This window comes from Phyllostomus discolor, chromosome 5 (genome assembly GCF_004126475.2).
Source record: "Phyllostomus discolor isolate MPI-MPIP mPhyDis1 chromosome 5, mPhyDis1.pri.v3, whole genome shotgun sequence".
In the NCBI taxonomy this organism is placed as follows: Eukaryota; Metazoa; Chordata; class Mammalia; order Chiroptera; family Phyllostomidae; genus Phyllostomus; species Phyllostomus discolor.
Window position 1 is genome coordinate 159,885,611 of NC_040907.2, and position 20,302 is coordinate 159,905,912.

Genomic DNA, 20,302 nt, shown 5'->3' on the forward strand with positions numbered 1-20,302 from the left:
GCCATCTCTGTTCTACCTCTCCGCCTCTGCACCCCTCCCAGCTCCTCCGCTCCTAAAGCCAGCACCCAAGTCCAAGTCCTCTGGGGCCCTACAGCAGCCCCCTAGCAGGCTTCTCCACTTCCGGTGTTCCCTTCTCCGGCCCACACTCAACACTGCTCCCTCCGGTGGACCACGTCACTCCTCGTCCAAAGACCCTCAGTGCACCCCTACTACCTAACAAAGACCTCCACTCCTGACTCTGGTGGTCAAGGACACCCGTGACCAGTCATGGGTGGCTCATCGAGTGGCCTTGACCAGGTGCCTATTTTTTTCCCCTTTTCAAGGTTATCATTATTCATGCTCTCCCACCTCCATGGATTCGCTCACGGTATTTCTTGTCCCTCTCTATCTCAAGCATTTCAGTTCTACCTGTTCGCACTCCAGGTAAATGTACCTGTGCCTGAAGCCTTCCTGGACCCTGCCAGCTCAGCACACTCCCTCTCAGCTACGTGCTCAGCCCCCACTTGATCGAAATCTGTGCTGTCCCTTACCGTCCCCACCAGCCACATGCGGCTGCTGAGGGCCTGAAATGTGACTAGTGTGACTGAGGAACTGAATGCTTAATTTTGCTTCATTTTAATTACTTCAAATATAAATTTTAAGATTCAAGATTCAGTCACCAGGAAACGTTTAAGTATGTTTGGAACAACTTGGGTCTGTAAGTCTCCTTTTTCAACTGTAAACACAGACCAAATATTCTCAATGAACGTTTCACACTCAAATTGACATGTTTTGTACATGTAAAGTACACACCGCATTAGTAGACAAAGTGTTATCAGTACAAAAACAAATGTAAAATAGCTCATTAATAATTTTTCTATTGGCGATATGTTAAAATAATAGCATTTTGGGAATAATGAGATAAATAAAATATATTATGATGAATTTCACTGTTTTTTACTTTTTTAAATATGGCCATGGGAGTATTAAAAATTACACACAGACTTTACATATGTCTACTTATATTTCACTGGTAGTGCTGATCCAGTGCTTTCCTAACATTTTGTGTGAGCATGTGTGACCTGGCTTATCTGCCCTTAAAATCTCCATGGGGGGAGCATTTTCCCCCACTTATCTCTGTCACAGTAACAGTGACAACAATAGCAACATAACCAGGCTTATCAGGTGACAGGCGTGCTTTAAGCGCTTGCATCTATTAACTCATCTAATCCTGACAACTATCCTATGGGATGGAATCGTCACTATCCCCTTTCTGCAGATGGGGAAACTGAGACCGGAAGAGTTTAACGAGTACTCAGGAATTTGAGGTAATCTGCCTGAGGTCAAGCCGCTAGGTGAGTGTCAAATGTGGCACCTGAGCCTGTTCGGTCTACAGAGCCCATATGTCCACCCTCACGTTAACTGCCTGTCCTCTGCACTTGCCCGAAACTCAGTCCTGAGCAGGCCATCAGAAAACGTGCCCCAAATAAACACAACACAAGTTCTCCCACCTTACAGGGCAGACAGCTAAGCTACAACAGTTAGAGATCATAACAGAAAAAAGGTGGGGGCAGTTGGGGGGGGGAGTAGAGGACAGCGACAGTACAAGAATGTAAATGCAAAGCTTAAACAGCAACTTTTGTGACAAGTGCCAGCTAACAGAGAACAAGCTTTATTTTTGGTGTTTTTAGGATATTGCTGGAAGACACATTTTTCTAGGATTAGAGCCCCAATTTCGTAATCGAGGCAGGAGCCACCCAGCTCCGAGGCTCCAGAGTCGCTAGGGGATGGAGCACGGAGGGAAGGCCTGGCACACCACCTGTGGTCCGGCCACACTCATTGCCACTCCCAGAGCTCCACAGGGAACTGATCTGGGGATGCGGCAGGCCCTCATCTGCTGTCAAAGAGAATTTTTTACATCAGTGAGGATATGGACCAAAACTATCTTTATGATGACAATGAAGCTGGCTCAGAAACAGCATCCAGAACCAAGAATACCAAGATAAACTGGCCTGGACGACAAGAGCCTCCTCTACTAGTAAATACAGATTTGCACCGTGGCCCAGGCAAAACAAAACTGAACCTGAAATACCAATACTACAGAACTTCTAACACGCCCCTCCCTGACGCCTTCTTCACTTTTTAGCTCAAGTAAGATTCACTGAAGCCAATCCTTCTATCACAGTGAGGTCTCCCTGGAGGGGAAGGTTCATAAATAAAGTAGAACTATGAGGCATCTTTGGCTGCAGCTCCATGACAGCCTGCGAGACCCCTTTCGAAGGAGAGACCCAATTTCAGGCAACAGTGTGCTGGTGGACTGTCACACTTAATTTCGTGTGTCAACCTGACCGGGCTAAGGGATTCCCAGAAAGCTAGCTGGCAGAACATTATTTATGGAGCTATCTATGACCCTGTTTCTGGAAGAGATTAACATTCAGATCAGCAGACTGAATGAAGATGGGCCTCACCAATCACAGCAGGTGGGCAGCATCCCATCCACTGAGGGTCTGAATAGAACAAAGCGGTGGAGGAAGGGCAAGCTTGAGTTCTCCTGGTTACACTGAAACATTCATCTGCTCCTGCCCTTGGACATCAGCATTCCAGGTTCTCAGATCTTCAACTCGGACAGGGATTTGCACCACTGGTGCCATCTGCAAGCCAGGGGTATGGCTCCAGTCACACCCTGAAGATCTGAGAACCAGGGAGCTGATGTTGTGTGAGCCAGTCCCTCACGAAATAAATCTCTCTACATGCTGCTACGGATATCTGTATATGTCCTACTGGGTCTGTCCAAGAATCCTGACTCATAGAGGAACTTACAGAAGACCCAAACCAACTGCTACATAAAGTGCTCCAGCTGCAGGAACCACCCTCTTGCTGAGATGCGGGCAATCAAATCAGCCCGGGGCAACGGCCTAATGCTTGAAAGGCAGAAAATAAAAAACACTACTTGTGAATTCAGCAGAGAAGCCATGTGACATGAGGCACAAGTCCAAAGGCTGAGGCCTGGGACTGACAGGAGGCGGAGAAGAGCCCATCCAGGGGCCTGGAATCCCTTGAGGACAAAGCCCGGGTCTGCCCTTCTTAAGCAGTGGGGTACCTGGTTCCTCTACTACTTATACCTCCTCCCAGGCCTCAGGCCCAAGCTGTGCTGGCCAACCTACCTACTCACCCAGTCCTTGGTCAAGAGGAGACTTTGGGCCCTGGCTGGTGTGGCTCAGTGGATTGAGTGCTGGCCTGTGGAACCAAAGCATCACAGGTTCGATTCCCAGTCAGGACACATTCCTGGGTTGCAGGCCAGGTCCCCAGTGGGGGCCATGCAAGAGGCTACCACACACTGATGTTTCTCTCCCTTTCTTTCTCCCTCCCTTCTTCTCTCTAAAATAAATAAATAAAATCTTTAAAAAGAGACAAAAAAGACGAGACTTTGGTTCCTATGAAGATGGTGAATCTTATTCATCTATTGCAGAGGACAGAGGTAAATGGGCCCACCCTAACCCTCACCAGTCTCTCCTCACCTCCCTGGTGCCTACTAAATTTAATGCTAACATACCCAGCTTCCTCCCAAGCCACCCACCCCTTTCCAACTCAGTCTTCCACTTCTTCTAGACTCATACCTCGTACTCTCTCACCTCCCCCTTTATCTACTCTTCCGTGCAAAACCCTCTACTTTGGTGGCCTCCCCTCTCCACACACTGGCCTCCCCTTCCTCTCACCTCTCTGAGAAGCAAGTTCTAGCCCATCATGATGGGAGAAGTGCTATCGTGGGTCAGCATGGAACAAGAGCCTGCTAAGGCCACCCATGAGACAGCTGCAGGGATTCCACAGACACTGAAGTCTGAAAAATGCTGAATACTTCATCCAGTCCTTAGAGTTACACAATGCACAGGAATATATTAAAGTCCCTGAGAATCCTGCAGTTAAGAAACTATTCAAATGGGCAAAGGACCTGAATAGACATTTCTCTAAAGAAGATACACCAGTGGCAAACAAGCACATGAAAAGATGCTCAACATCGTTAATCATCGGGAAAATGCAAGTCAAAACCATGATGAGATATCACCTCAGACCCATTAAGATGTCAGTATCCAAAAAAAACCCCAGCAAATCACAAGTGTTGCTAAGAGTAGAGAAATTGCTAAGAATGTTGATGGGGATATAAAACGAAAACAGTATGAAGGTTCCTCAAAAAAAACTAAAAATAGAATTACAATATAATACAGCAATCCCACTTCTGGGTATATACCCAAAAGAATTAAAAACAGGATCTTGGAGAGAACATACCCATGTTCATTGCAGAATTATTCACAAGAGCCAAGAGGTAAGAGCCACCTATATGTTCAATAACAGATGAATGGATAAAGAAAATGTAGTACCGTATATATAAACACAATGTAATATTATTCAGCCTTAAAAAGGAAGGAAATCCTGTCATCAGCTACAACCTGGATAAACCTTGGGGACATTATGCCAAGTGAAGTAAGCTAGTCACACACACACAAAACCAGTATTTCATGATTCCACTTCTGTGAGGTAAGCAGTCAAACTCTCAGAGACTAGAATGCGATTGTGGGGGAGGTGGGAAGTTGTTCAATGGGTACAGAGTTTTGAGGAAGAAGTTCTCGAGGTCTGTTGCACAACCATGTGCAGAGTTAACATTACTGTACTGTACACTTAAAAAATTAAAGAGGTAAACAATGTTAAGCCAAGAAAGTTCAAGTCTCTGGGCAAGAATCCAGTCTGGATGCTGTGCCCACGTTAGTACTGGCCTGATATTATGCCAACCATCTGGTCTGGCAACTCTGGGGAGGGGCAGAAAGGAGGCCAGCTAAAGTGGACATCTTTTGGGAACTTTGCTCAAATACAGAAATACTCTTACCTGCCACCCCCTCCATCATGGTGGGCCCTCATTAGTCACATCTGTGCCATATGCCAACATTCTCTCTCTCTCTCTCTCTCTCTCTCTCTCTCTCTCTCTCACACACACACACACACACACACACACACAAGGACCAAAGGTAAACACCAAGCTCTAGCTCAATCTGGTATCTCGAAAGTAAAAGATAAAAAGATACAAGGGTGGGAACTTAGGTGGCAACATACTTTTACTATCTACCTTGTTGCATAAGAAAGAAACTGATGCGCAGGAACAGCTGAAACCCTTCTGTCCCAGTTCTCCTTGAGGGACAGCTACATTCCCACCCTCAGGTCCACAAGACGCCAGACCTGAACCCTTGACATTGTACAACTGAGAGCATCATTCACAACCTGGGGCTGTGCCAGTGCAGCGGCCCTGACCCTAAATTCCTACCAAAGCATGTTTACTGCTCAAGTACATCAAGTCAAGTTGGGTTTCTGTTACCTGCAACTAAAGACCTCCAGAACACCACCCATGTTGCCCACTATTGCTTGTCCCTTCCCTGGGCTTTTGCTAAGGAACTTGCCACATTGCTTCTGAAAAGCACTCCCAGCTTCCCTGCTTCTCTGCCTTTACTCCTCCTAAGCCTCCCGCTGGGTAGAATCCCTCTCCAGTCACCACCACTTACTTATTCAACTCCACCCATCCTTCAAGGTCCAGTTTAAACACCTCCCCTGCCCAGGAAGCCCTCCCTCACCCTCCCCTCTCACTCTCAAATTCCCACAGCCCTCTGTTCGGATGTTCTTGAACGTACCTCCAGATTTCACCTTGCAATACAGACATGTGTATGCATATCTTAACTCCATTACTAAACTGCATGCTTCTTGAGACCAGAACCATTCTCATCTTTGGGTCATGTAGGATACCTAAAGCAGTGCCCTGCATACGAGCAGAAGCTATTAAAAATATATGTGTATGGATGACTCTATGGAAAAACAGCACTTTGTATGTTGTCTTATCTCTCTGCTAAACTGTAAGCACAGTGAGGGCAGGAATTCGATCTTCAACTAATCTCTGTAACCCTACAGTACCATGATCACAAAAAGATATGCAAACATTTGCTGGCTCAATGGCCTAAAAGATTAGAGCCTAGAATTTTTCCATTTTTCTGCCTTCAATCCAGAGCATGAGGTCTCCACCTCTGCAAATCCTACTCTCCTGTATTTAAATCACTAGTGTCCTCAGAGGTAAAGGGCACTTATTGAACTCTTTCATTAAAGATGGAGGCTGGGGGAAAAGGAGAGTGATATTCAGAATCAACCCTAAAACCTGCTAGGGTGGAGACCAATAATGACTTTCTTGATGTTCCCCCCAGCTATGCCAGAGGACGGGAAGCCTGGATGGAGGGAAGGAAAGAAGAACAATTTTGTTAGAGACACACATTGTAACAGAGGAAATAGGGTAAAGCGTGTCAGCAACAGAAAGGTCTAGACTTCTGCCCTTTCATTTGTCCACAAATCTTCCACCATTTATTGAAAGCTGGCTATATTCACTGAAAACGAAGAAGCCAGAACAAAATCAACAGGCATTTGGTGGAACCCTGCTGGACACAGGTCCCTGTGCCAAACCCTGAAGGCCATGTTCAGCTGTGGGGTGACAACCAGAATCTGATAAACACACTGGGTCCAGGGGTGAAAGAGTGAAATGAGAGGAGGGACGGGTGGGTACCATCACCAGCCTGTCCCCACTCAGTACCTGGTGGGCATCCCCCGAAGGGATGATGTAGGCCTGGATGGGTTCTGTCACATACTCCAAGTTCCTCATGGCTTGTCTCAGCTGCCGCAGCAGCTCTGAAGTCACCTTTGGAGGCATCCTGCCACCTGCAACGACAGGAGAGTCTGCTTCAAAACCAGCCTGCCCATACAACTCAGTGACTACTCAATGACAACCCAATCAGAGCCCCAGAGAAGTGCCTGCTATGGACAGCCCCACACAATGACCACCCCACCATTAAACTAAAACCATGGCTGCCAAAAACTCTGAGGTTCACAGTTCTTAAATGCCACTTTCAAACAGCCATTTGTGGCTAGAAAACTTGAGCCACTACTAATACTAATTTCCAAATTAGTTGGTTACCCCTTTTACTTCTAGGAATTTACCCTAAGGAGATAATTAACAAGTCCACAAAGACATAGGTCTTTATCTTTGTTTACAGTAAAAAAAAAAATGTGGGGGGATAGGTGATCAGTTCAATCAATTACCATACATACAACAGTACACTATGAAACAATTAAAAATTACATATATCAAAAATATTATAGAGACCTGTATTTTTTTAATTTGCAAAGATACCAATAACACTGGTGGGTGATTATAAACAAATTACAAAGAACATGTATAGATTGTTCTTACTTATTTAAAATTCTGTACTTATATATGCAAAGATTATGTAGGGCCACTCGCCAACATGTGGATAGTGGTTACCTTTGGGTAAGGGGATTTTTATTTTCTCCTTCTTGTATTTTACTACTGCTTAAGTTTGCTTAAAACAGGTATGTGTTATATTTTTGTTAAATAGCCAACCACAGATGTGGAGGAGGAAGGTCAGTCCACTCGAGGTCAAAAGACTTAAGTTGTGTGTTCCAGAGAACACATGCTACCAACTTGGAGTGCAGCCCCAGGGAAAAGGGGAAAGGGGAACGGGCCTCAGGACCCTGTGCGCTCCTCTGTAAAACATGGGGTAGGGGGAGCAGAGCAGACCCAGGGTCTTCAAGCTGAGCCTCTCAGGGGTCCTGAGGAGCCTGCCCTCCACATAAAACTGGAGCTGGAGTCATCAGCTCTAAAAAATACAAAATAGAAGCAGAAATACAAAAATCATTTTTTTAAAAAGTTAGGGGCATTAAATGGAGTCCTACTAGAAATTCTTAAACTTCTACTGATTCCTAAGCAGCCAAAATCCAAAGAGCCTTCCTCCTAGTGAGTGTGAGAGACTGTGTGACGCGGGCACAGGCGATGCACGCTGACTTTAAAAGCACTGTAGTTGGTTCCTCTAAAAACCTTCGCTCAAAACCACTGCTATCCATGAACAGTTCTGGTAAATCACACTATGTGACAGCTATGGACATATGACGAGACAGACAGGTAACTGTATCACAGCTGCGGTTCCATGGCTAAAATAACAAAACAACTTCACAAAACGCCAACTGTAGAACAATAATCACACATACTTCACTACATGCCACATACTGGCACAAAACTACACTATCAGAATTCAAAGTGGAATATGTTTTCCAACTCATTTCTAAATAGATTTTATTTTTTTAGCACAGGTAGAGGTTCTTAGCAACACTGAGCAGAAAGCACAGAGAGTTCCCACGAACCCCCTGACCCCACACACACAGCCTCCCCACGAGCAAGGTCTCCACCGGAGTGGCACATTTCACGCAACTGGTTCACCTACACTAGCACACCACTATCCCCCAAAGTTCACACTTTTAAAATAATTTTTTCATTGTGGTTCAATTACAGTTGCCCCTTTTTCCCCACTACTCTCCCCTGCCCTGCCCACTCCCACCCCCCACATTCAGTCCTCCCCCTGTTGTCTTTGTCCATGGGTCCTTTACACACGTTCCTCGACTTGACCCTACAGTTCACCCGTGGTACAAGCTATAGGGTCTGAGAAATGTATAATGACATATACCCACATTTACAGTGTCCTACAGGATGGCTGAACAGCTTCCATTGCCCTACGAGTGCTCTCTGCTCAGTCTCTCCATCCCTCCCTCCCTCCCACAGCCCCTGGCAACACCTCCTCACTCTCTCCACAGTTTTCCCTTTCCCGGGAAGGCCTGCAGTTGGACTCATGCAGCAGATAACCGTTTCAGGTCGGCTCCTTTCACTGAGCAGTAACAGCACTCCAGGCTCCTCCATGCCTCCTCATGGCTTAACAGCTCACTTCCTTTTAGTGCTAAATGACAATCCATTGCCTGGCATATACCCCAGTTGATCCATTCACCTACAGAAGGCATCTTGGTTGCTTCCAAGTTTTGGCCATTATGAATAAAGCTGCCATAAACATCTGCGTGCAGGTTTTGTGTGGACATAAGTTTTCAGCTTCTTTGGGTAAATACCAAGGAGCATGATCGCTATAAAGAGTGTATTTGGTTTTATAAAAAACCATCAAATTGTCTTCTAACCTGGCTGTACCATTTTGCAGCCCCACTGTTAATAAATAAAAATTCCCATTGTTCCACATCCTTGCCAGTGTTTGGTGTTGTCAGTGTTTTGGATTTTGCCGACCCATTTTTTAAACAAATAAAAAATGTTTTACTTATCCAAAAATGTTCTGCTGCACAATGCTCCAAGTAACGGTGTTACACTGAAGCAATTATACTGCAGGTTATCGTCAAGGGCTGACACCCTGACTCACTGTGGCTTGTACCCACCAGGTGTAGATCCTTTTTTTTGGTTCTTTTTAACTTTTCACCTGCTTTTTTTCCTTCATCGGCAGCACCCTGGGTTTCCACATATCAGTTAATATGATTATCACCAAAAGAATCCTCTATAAGGTACCACATCAATGGGACTCCCTGAAAAAGTGCCCCATTCCTAATCTGCAGCGAGGGGGCAGCTTTAGCCACAGGCCTCGGGGCTCCACCAAAGGAGTCCCGGAAGGACAGCAGCACTCAGAGAGCCCCTGCAGATGGTAGGTCCTGTTTACAATTCAAACACATCCCCGACCCTTTCCTTACAACTGCTTCTGACCGCTCTTCAGAGGGGCGTCCTTTCCTTTGATCTGATGTCCTGAGCCTGTAATTCCTCACCTACCTGAAAAAGAGGGAGCAGAAGTATCTGGGCTGACAGAAGTTTATGTGTCAGCACCTCCACTGAGTCCCAGGTAAAGCCTGTGGCGACCTCCTAAGCTTGCCAGTGCCTGAAAACTACATTATGACAGCTTTCAGGGGCTTCAAAATAGACTTAACTTGTTTCCAAACCATCTTTCTGAGTAACTTAACATTCTTAGATTCAAGTTAAAGTGTAGACTGCCTTTGGAGCAGTATTTCAACCTTGACTGCATATTAGAACTACCTGGGGAACTTCTGATTTAATTGGTCTGGAGTACAGCCTGCGCATCTGGAATTTTAAAAAGCAAATATATGATAGAAGCCAGTATATGTTCTTTTAAGATCATTAATTTCTTTATAGAGTCTTCTTTCTACTTGAGCACATTCTGACTTAAGGACTTTGATGGCGCTGGCTGGGTGTTTGTAGTGTTGACTACAGAATGTGTCCACATTATCAGTCACTAATTTCATCAATAAAGTCAACAGAACCAGGGACAAGTACAAAGCCCTCAGCTACAAACCATCAAAGGCAACAGCCACAGACGGCGAGTGGCTGAGACAATGCGCTGGGGCAGTGGAAGCAGCTACCCCTGAAATAGATACAATGAGCAAGGTGTTGACACAGCTGTGGCCACAAGGACCACAGGTCTTGGAAATAACTCGAGTGGATGAGCAGCCAGAGATGATGAGGAGACAAAACTGATGCAATTATAAGACCCAGCCATTGAGGTGGCAGCAGCTGAAAAGGTAATCAAGAAGGAGAAGGTGAAAGGCATGGCTAGTGATCCTCACAGCATCATTTTTATAAGGATTAAATGGGTTACTATATATAAAGCACTTAGAAAGAGTGCCTGGCACACAGTCAAAGTTATCTGCTTACAATTATTAGAGTTAGATGCGCAATTAACTAACTATGACAGCAAGTGATAAATGGTGTGACAGGTGAATATACTGCTTCTCCTTAAAGAGGGCCCGTGTCATCTTCACCTCTGAATCCATTATCTAGCCCAGCACCTAACACATACATATGCTCACTGAAAGATGTCTGAGTGAATATCACAACTTTGTATCCATGATCTTTTAGACTCAATATAATAAACAGCAATGAGCCTTCAGTGGAAGAAAGCTAGGATCGTAGAAGACGCTGTATTAGAACATCTGTTCATTGCACATCCCATTACTTTTCAGAAATGTCAGAAGCAGCCAAGAGCTAATCAGGGTGTGCAGGGAAGTGGAAAGCCAAGAGCAACAAACCTAGTCCATGATGTAACATTAGCCCATACACTGCCAGGTATTTTTAAATCATGCTTTAAAATGAATGACTCATTTAAAAGTCTCTTGCATATGTGGGTCTGCTTTTAAAACCCAGTTCCTAAACCTCCAACCTTGACCACAAACAAGGCTTTCCACTCCTTGAAAGTACATGAAGAGCACACCCTCTTCACCTCACTGGGTGGCTAGGAGAACTTAACATGACAACATGTGTGAAAGCAACATGCGCAGCACATGGTGCATTGTAGGAGCTCGAGAAATACGCTTTGAATCTGGATCTGGATCTGCACCGGCTGGGATTCCTACACGCCTTGTCGTAAGAAGAGAAGGGGCTGATTTTCTCCGATTTCAGCATCTTAACACGTGCACAGATGGGAAGCTCCTCCTCCAGCATCAATAGCTTTAGAGGTCATGGTTTGTTTCTGTTCGCCACTGAGCAAGGGCAAAGGGTTTTACATACATTAATAGTTAACTCTCACAATGATCCTCCACAGGAGGTTTCACTATTCCCATCTTTCAGATAAAGGTATGGGAGTTAAAACACCAGAACTTGCCCAAGTCACCTGGATTATTAGGAACCACAACCCAGGTCTATCGAATTCCCAAGTTCATATTCTATTACAACATATTATCTAGGGGAACATAACAGAGTCTCTCTTGAAGCATTCTAAGACCAGTGGCATCAAAACAAGTGGGTTCTGATTTCCAGCTGGAATCTGCAACCTCAGACTACAGAACTCCCTGAACCTCTATTTCTTCATATATAATAAAAAGAAAGAGCAGTTCTCGTCAACCTCTGATCCTGATGGTTCTATCACTTTTTCCCTTTCTTTACCTCCCCTTTTCCCAATCCTTCTTTCTTCTTCATCTCCCCCCTCCTAATATGGCCCAAAATGTGTTGCATACAAGGATCAGTACAATTATAGCACTGATCTTCCAAAGAGAGATTAGTCATAGTGTCTTGCATGCTTCAAGGGATTGATTTTTCACTCAGCTAAAAGGAAACACTGTGGTTCTCCTGAGTAAGCCATGGAAAAGCACTGGTGACAAGGGCTAAAAATACAAAAATGCATCACTTTCCAGAATTCAGGTTTCTGGCAACCTAACAATACAACTAACCAGTTCTGGGGAGAAGATACAGACATTTTTCTAAAAAAGATTTCCCTGAATATATAAAGCACAATAATACAGAGTGGAGCAAAAGTCGGTTTACAGTTGTTCATACGGAAAATAATGCAATAATTAATAAATAATAATACATGAATAAATTCTGCATGTCACATACTCACAACTGCAAACCTACTTTTGTCCCACCCTGTATATTACAAACTATTCTCATTTCATAATCATATGATAAAAACTGAAAACCAACCTCTAAGGCAGTCAGTAAAAGATTATATTAGAGATTACAAAAACTAGGCTAGGACTTTTTCAATAATACCTATCACCATCATAACTACCCCAAAAAAGGTAAATGCAGTAACTTCAATTCTCTAACCTAACTACCCTAAAAAAGGTACTAAATACTTAACTACCCAGGAAGCCAAGATACAAAATGGTTTTTAATTTCCAGATATATGTCCTCCTACCGCCAGCTGTGATCAAAATTACTGACCCCTTACCTTCTCTTTTCTCCCACCCTGAGATTGAGGCAAGAGGACCTACACCCTTTTGAGATGCTCCATCTAATAATAATAGTCAAAATTATTACCTGTTTCCACACCTGTGTCTCCTGAATATATCACCTCGTTAGGTTCGATTATTCTTAAATTTTTCAGCTGAAAATCCCGGTGACTCGCCCTTAAGGAGAGAAAGAACAGGATATTACAGACTTTGACCGCAGTAAACGTGGCAAGGCTTAGTGAGCAATTTTCCTTAGTGCGTCCAAAGAACTCCTACCCCAGTATCAGTAACGAAGTAAATAAAAGCCTCAGATAAAACATTAAGCCAGGCAGTGAAAGACAAATACCATGATCTCACCTTTAACAGGAACCTAAACATCAAAACAAAGAAACAAGCAAAATATAGTCAAAGTCACTGAAATAGAGGACAGGCTGACAGTGACCAGAGGGAAGAGGGGAGGGAATTTCAGGGGAGAATGGGAAGGGTTTACAGGAACTAATATAAAGGACACATGGACACAAACTAGGGGTGGGGGGTGTGGAAATGGGAGTAAAGGGCAGAAAACTGTACTTGAACAATGATTAAAATAAAATTTAAAAAAAAACATTACCATAACAGGTAAGCCTTCTCAGACCTAGCCTGCAGTTCACGAATATTCTTCAGCTATGTCTCACCTTCTGTTTAACTAGGATAAAAAGATTTGCAATGACTTTGTCTCGTGCGTGAATTCTTGGTTCTTTTTCAAATGTGCCAACTTCTTTCTTCATGGTGTCCTATTCTTTCACTATGGTTTCCTTTCCTTCTCTTAGCTTTAATTACTTGGGGCCTTTATAATTCATTCCAGGCTTACCACTATAAGGTCTGGGGATAGTAATCCTCAAGTTTGCCGGGTCTACTGGCTCCCTCCTGGAGGGTCATTCCTTGCGGGTTTTGTAATCTTTTAGTAAGAGCTTATCTTCAGTAGAGACTATTTTATCTATGAGAATGAAATATGTCCTGGATTGCACAAGCATTATTGTCACTGTTGTGTTCTTCTGAGATTAATGTTCACTCTAACTGCTTAGCTAGGAGATTTGCACACAAGACCATGTTCCCATATGGGGGTAGTCTGACACCCTGAACTCCTGGTATGAAGGCCTGTAGCACCTCATAACCTCTCCAAGGCTCAGCTTAACAGTTTAGCCCCCCCAAAACTTCAGGCTCTAAGTTCTACTATATTTCTGCTACCTGAGGATTTCTCTTTCAAGTCCATTCAGTCAACAAATATTTATTGAGAATCTTCTATAATCCAGGCCCTATTCTAGACACAACAGCAAACAAAATATACAACAACATCTCTGACCTTGAGAAGTTTACATGGGGGTGGGGAGGGAGGGAAGTTTTTGGGAGGGAAGGATAGGAAAGGAAAGGCAACAGACACAAAACAAGAATACAGTATACCAGGTAGTAAGTGTGTGTTCTATGAGAAAAACTAAAATGGGACAAGAAGAACAAAGGGTCAGAGAGGTAAGGGGAGAGGTTATTTCATATGGGGTTGCCAAGCAAGGCCTCTTTGCTAACAGATGACATTTTATCAGAGACCTAAAAAAAAGTGAGGGCTCAAGCCATGTGGATGTCTAGGGGAGGAACATTTCAGAAAAGAAGAACAGCAAGTCCAAAGGCCCTAAGGCAGGAGTACGCCTGGTGTGCTGGAGGGAAAGCACGGAGGCCAGTGTGTTGGGAGACACGGAAGTGGTTAGGAGACAAGATCAGAGAAGCAATAAGGAGCCTGGTATAGGCTATGGAAAGGAGCCTATGTCTTTATACATTTATATCTTATTCAGCTATGAAATTAAATTTCACAATTTTACCCCATTTTTATGCATTGGTAGAGGGAAAGGGGTCCACATTAGCTCAGTCCACCACACAGCCAGAAGCAGAAGGCCAGACATTTTCAGCGTCACTGCAGGCCTGCTCTCAGATTGCGGCTGCTCTAACTGCATTGGGAAGAATGAGATGTTCTTTACTGGGGGAACCATATATTCTTTTATTTAAAAATAAGACACCTCAACATTTCTTATAAATATAAATGCAAACACCCTCAAAAATATTAGCAAAGTGAATCCAGTTACATATAAAAAAGATCTGACACCATCACCGAGAGGAATTTATTCCAGAAATACAAGATCAGTTCAACATACAAAAAAAAAAAAAAAAAAAAAAAAAATATATATATATATATATATATATAACACAAAGTCTCAGTAGAATAATGAACAAAAACTACATAACCTCCATAGAGACAGAAAAAGCACTTGACAAAATCCAACACCCTCTCATGATAAAAGTACTCAATAAACTAGAAGAGAAATTCCTCAACTTGATGAAAAACATTACACAATCCATGGCTAACATCATCCCTAATGTTAAAGTCTGAACGCTTTCTCCCTAAGATCAGAAACAAGAGAGATGTGTCCACTCTTGCAACTTCTAGTTAACATTGTACTAGGCAAGAAAATGAAATAAAAGACACCTATATTAAAAAAGAAGTAGTAACTTCTTTTCTAGAAAAGAAGTTAGAAATTGAAATAAAAGACACCTATATTAGAAAAGAAGTAGTAACTACCTATTTGCAAATGGCATTACGTTGAATATAGATAATCCTAAAGAACCCACAAAGAAAATTAGACCTAATAAGTTCATCAAGAATGCAGGATACAAAACCAACATACAAAAATTAAATGTATTTGTATATACTTGAAATATACATTCCAAAAATGAAATTTTAAAAAGTTCATTTACAATATAGAATCAAAAAATAAATACCTAGGAATAAATATAATAAAAGACATGCAAAACTTACACTCTGAAAACTACAAAACATTGTTGAAAGAAATTAAAAGAGACCTAAACAGACGGAAAGCCATTCTATGTTCAGGGATTGGAAGACTTAATATAGTTAAAATGGCAATACTTCCCAAAGTAATCTAGGTTTCTAGTTAGTTTCTGCATAGAAACTGGTGTACTGGAAGGAAAACCCGGAGGCCAATTTCTGCATAGAAACTATACAGAAATTAACAAGCAGGTCCTAAAATTCATATGGAAATGCAACGAATCCAGAAGTCAAAACAACCTTGAAAAAGAACAAATTTGGAGGAGTCACCCTTCCTGATTTCCAAACTAATAAAACTATAGTAATCAAGACAGGGTAGTACTGACATAAAGACAGACTTACAGATCAATGAAGTGGAACTGAGAGTTCAGAAACAGACCCTCACATTTACTGTCAATTTTTTCATTGCTTTAATTTTTATTTTTTTAATTTTATATTGAATTTTCCCATTACCATTTAGTCCCCTTATACCCCCACCTCCACAATCACAACTGTTGTCCATGCCCATGAGTCCTGTCAATGAATTTTTGACAATGATGCCAAAACCACTCAATGGAGAAAAACAGTCCTTTCAACAAATGAGGCTGGGACAACTGGACATACACGTGCAAAAAAAATAAAGACACCACTTCACATCCACTAGGAAGATTATAATCTGTACCCTTACACCACATATAAAAGTTAACTCAAAAAAGATCACAAAAATGTTTTCTTAGAAGAAAACAGGAATCTGTCTGACCTTGGATTACGCAATGATTTCTTGGATATGACATGAAAAGCACAAGCAACAAAAGAAACAGATGTACTAGATGTCATTAAATGAAAGACTTTTACAATTCAAAGCATACCACTGAGAAAGTGAATATGGGAGGTGGGAGGTGGGCAGGGCTGGGGAGAGTAATGGGGACAACTGTAACTGAACAACAATGAAAAAACAGTTTTTAAAAACAGAAAGTGAAAAGACAATCCATAAAATGAGAAAAAAAATTTGCAACTCATATATCTGGTAAGAGTCTAGTATACAGTATATATGAAGATCTATTACAACTCAATAAGCAAAAGACAAATACCCAGTTTTAAAATGGTCAAAGGCTCTAAATGTCTAAGATATAGAAATGGCCAATAAGCACGTGAAAAGATTTTCAACAACATTATACATTTGGAAAACGCAAATCAAAACCTCAATGAGATACTTCATATCCACTAGGAAGGAAAAAAAACAATGACAAGTACGGGCAAGGATGTGGAAAAATTAAAACTTTCGGACATTGCTGGTGGGAATGTGGCCTGGAGTTCCTCAAACAGTTAAACATAGAGTTACCCTATGACCCAGCAATTCCACTCTCAAGTGTGGAAATGGAAATGGTTTCATGTGGTCAGTCCACATGAAACCTTGTATGCAAATGTTCTTAACAATATTGTTCATTATATCCAAAAAGGAGATCAAATAACTTGCTCATGGCCTCACAGCTATTTTGTGACAGAGCTAGTCTAGAACTAGAGTCCAGAGTTCCCAACTAAACTCAGTGCTCTTCCTGTTCCCAGCACTTCTTCAGTCTACACCTTCTCAACATCATGAAGTGCTCGAGTTGGGTTAAGAGGAAAAGAAGCATGTAGAGATCTTCCTGTTCAACCTTTGCATAAGATGGCTACGGCATATTTTTCTCCCTCTCTCTTTTTAAAGAAATCCCTGCAAGGTACTTCTTACCCTCCCTCTTCCCCCAGGCCATGATGAGACATCCACAGCTCAGGAGGAGGCAAAACAAAAACCACTGAGATGTTCAATCACCCCTTGTAAGGTGAGGTAAGGATGGAATGAAACAAGTTCAAGGGGGGATTAGTGGGAGACTCATCTTTGCCTACCCAGAATCCATCTCTTCCTCTTTTGAAGAGAACACCCTGGTTTTCCTTTTGAGACTGTCTCTTCTCCATTTTCAGCCCAGAGTTGAGATGAATCACCCACCAAGTTCTGGGACCCAGGTCTGATCAATCCATCCCTCCAGCCACAATCATTGGTTCAGGGATGATCAAAAGGATCAAATCAACCCAGGGAGAATCGGATCTGAGATTTCTCTCCCACCATTAAGTAAGAAGGCTCTATTTCTGCTGGGGCTGTCAGCCTAGAACTGTTGTTATTACCTGCTGTAAGGAAAGCCTGCCTACCAATGCAAGCAACACTGAAGAGATGAGAGCCAAGAAATGTGAAATAGAGGGAAGTTTGATGCCAGTGTTGGTCTACTGGACTCGGCTGCACTAGAAACCAGCTCAACCCCTTTTTACCCAAGAAAATTTGAGTTCAATTTCCATCACCTAAACTGAGTCAGTTTTACATTGCGTGGCATTCAAATTTTGCCACAAAGACCCCCTTCTCTCGGCCTCTCAGTGGCCTCTAGTGTAAGGTAAAGAGGTTCTGTCAGCTGATGCTGAAGGGCCCCTGTGCCCCTAAAATGTTGGGATTCTATGAACCCAGCAAAGACCACCTTGGTCCTCAAAGGCTACTTCTCTGCCTTGGATCTAGCTCATCATTATTCACTTGCCTGATCCCATTTCCAGCATTTAACATACAAGCAGCTCCTTCCACATGCCGGTTTGCCATACCTCACCCTTCCACAGGGCAGGCATGGTTCTCATCCCTAACGTGCTATAGCAAGGCCAAGTCCAAATCAAGGTCGGCTTGGGATCTGTCCATTTACAAACAACACAAACCATAGTTTGTGTTCAGCAAGAGAGCCTGTCCATACTGCCAACCAAGCATGTTCATTCAAATTTCAAACGGAAGACAGCTGACTCCCTGTCTATCTCCAGGGAGTTTGGCTTCTGGCCCTTGTGAACTCTGAATGTGTCTCTCAGTCTCCCATTTTGTTAGATGCTCTGATAAGTATACGCGGGCTGTTGTGGGGGAGGGGAGAGAACAGGCTGAAATGAATTTAATGTGAGACTGGGGGATTATCCTTCTGGCCTCGCAGAATCCCAGGAGAAGATAGGACAGGTTACTGATGGGAGTTTCCTGGAGATTATGCCAAAGTGTTGCCTCTGAAACCATTTGGGCAGAGAGGCCCTGAGTTTTCCTATCTTTGTTATGGTGACAGATCAATAAAACGAAATGCATGTGTCAGTACTGTCAGGGTTGTAATTTGACGATTATTTTCCCTGTACCCTGTCAGGGTACAGCGGCGAGGGCAGAAGCTTGCCGGAGGAGGCAGGGGACATCAACTTCCAGCAATAGCGGGGCCTTCTGCTGGGCCAGGGGCAACGACAGCCACCGCCCCCTCGGCCGAACACAGCAGCTCAGCGGGCACACTCTTCCGGGTACCGGACTCCGGCTCGGGAAGCCTGGGGTAGCCCTCGGCCCCACCAGAAACAAACCGGAACTTGTCCGCTGCACGGCTCCCTCCCCCAGCGGGGGCTCCAGCAAGCCCCGGCCTTAGTCCTAGGGCAGCTGGCCGCCCGCCGCTCTAGACCTGCACGTCCCTGCCCTCCGGACTGACACACGTGCACCCGGCCCCGGGAGCCGCGCGCTGCCCGGACGCCGGGTCCCTGGCAGTCCCCTCACCTTACTCGCGGTGCCTTTCTGGAGGCTGCCATTCGGCGGTGACGTGCCCCAATCCACGTAAGGGGTGCACAGACCAGCTGATCACCCGCGGAAGGGATGGAGGGAGGGAGGCCTTCGGGTGAGCCAGCGGTAGGCGCGCGGAGTCGGCCACGCCCCTGTCGGTAGCGTGCGTGAGTGCCGTGGCCCCGCCCAGCCGCGGGCCCCGCCCATTACCCAGGTCTTTCTATCCGTGCTCAGAGGTAGGCAGTGGACATCACGTCGTGGTGCGTCATTTCTGTTCATTTTTTTCCCACCATTCCCCAAGGAAGAAAAAGAAGGGCTTAGTCAACTAAAATAGCTGCGGCACATCAAGGAGGAAAAAGAGGAGGGGCACGTGGCCAGTTGTGGAGCTATCTCAGCAGGGTCTCACTTCCGGAGGTTTTAGAGTTGTCCCCAAATTAGTGCTCTAGACGGCTTTAAAATCCAGCTGTCCACGCCACTTGAATGGCTACTATAGGCACCCCAAACTTAATGTGTCCGAATGGCCCTCCTGGCCCTACTCACCAAAACAAAAACATGCGCCACCAGACAGCAGTCGCCATTTCAATCAGTGGCTACTCTATTCTTCAGATATATAGGCCGAAATGAACACTTGCTTATGGTTCCTCATTTCACTCAGGCTAAAAGCTCTACTTGATCTGCCTCTAACTTGTATTCTCACCTTGTCCTCTCTGCTCCTGCTAAACCCACCTGCTTGCTATTCTTGAAAAAGTTGGGCACACCCATGCCACAGAGCCTTTGGACTTGCTTTCCCCCCCAAATACCCAGGTTCTCTTCCTCACCTTGCCCTCCCCTTGCTTTCAAGCCTTTGCTCAAGAATCACCTTTTCAATGAGACCCACCCTGACGACCCTATTTAAAATTGTAACCCCCACCCCAATATTCCTAATCCCCCTTATTCCGGTCTACTTTTTTCATAGCACTTACCACCTTCTTACATGATGAAAAATCTACTTACATGTATCATATTCTGTTCCCCCTTATACACACACACACACCATAGCCATCAGTGCAGGATTTTGTCTGTTTTGTTTACTATGAACAGCACCTGATATGTAGTAAGTTTCTCATACATCTTATGCATGAATGAATGTCCTCCGAATGTGAGGTCCTCAAGGGTAGGGAAAGTAGCCCTCTTGTTCATTGTTATGACCCTGGTGTTTAGACTTGCACTGGGCACAGAGTCGGCACTTAAGAAATATTTGCTGAATGAAAGTGACCACGTTTTTTGCTTTGACCTCGGTGAAGGCCTATAATCAAATA

The 20,302-nt window shown here is 43.9% G+C and overlaps 1 protein-coding gene across 3 annotated transcripts in view; it reads right to left on the reverse strand.

Moving 5' to 3' along the window:
• The window catches only part of XPNPEP1 (X-prolyl aminopeptidase 1), a 53,616-nt gene extending 34,440 nt beyond the window's left edge, over positions 1 to 19,176 (reverse strand). Inside the window, exons 1-3 of one of the 3 annotated variants that reach the window (XM_028513162.2) lie at positions 19,002 to 19,176; positions 12,665 to 12,753; positions 6,593 to 6,717 (exon numbers count right to left, since the gene is read on the reverse strand). In XM_028513162.2, coding sequence (XP_028368963.1) covers positions 6,593 to 6,717; positions 12,665 to 12,753; positions 19,002 to 19,033 — 246 coding nt within the window. In that variant the 5' untranslated portion in view covers positions 19,034 to 19,176. The remainder of the gene's footprint in view (positions 1 to 6,592; positions 6,718 to 12,664; positions 12,754 to 19,001) is intronic. The other 2 variants (XM_036027271.1, XM_028513166.2) reach the window with 2 other exon arrangements.
• Between the last annotated feature and the right edge of the window lie 1,126 nt (positions 19,177 to 20,302).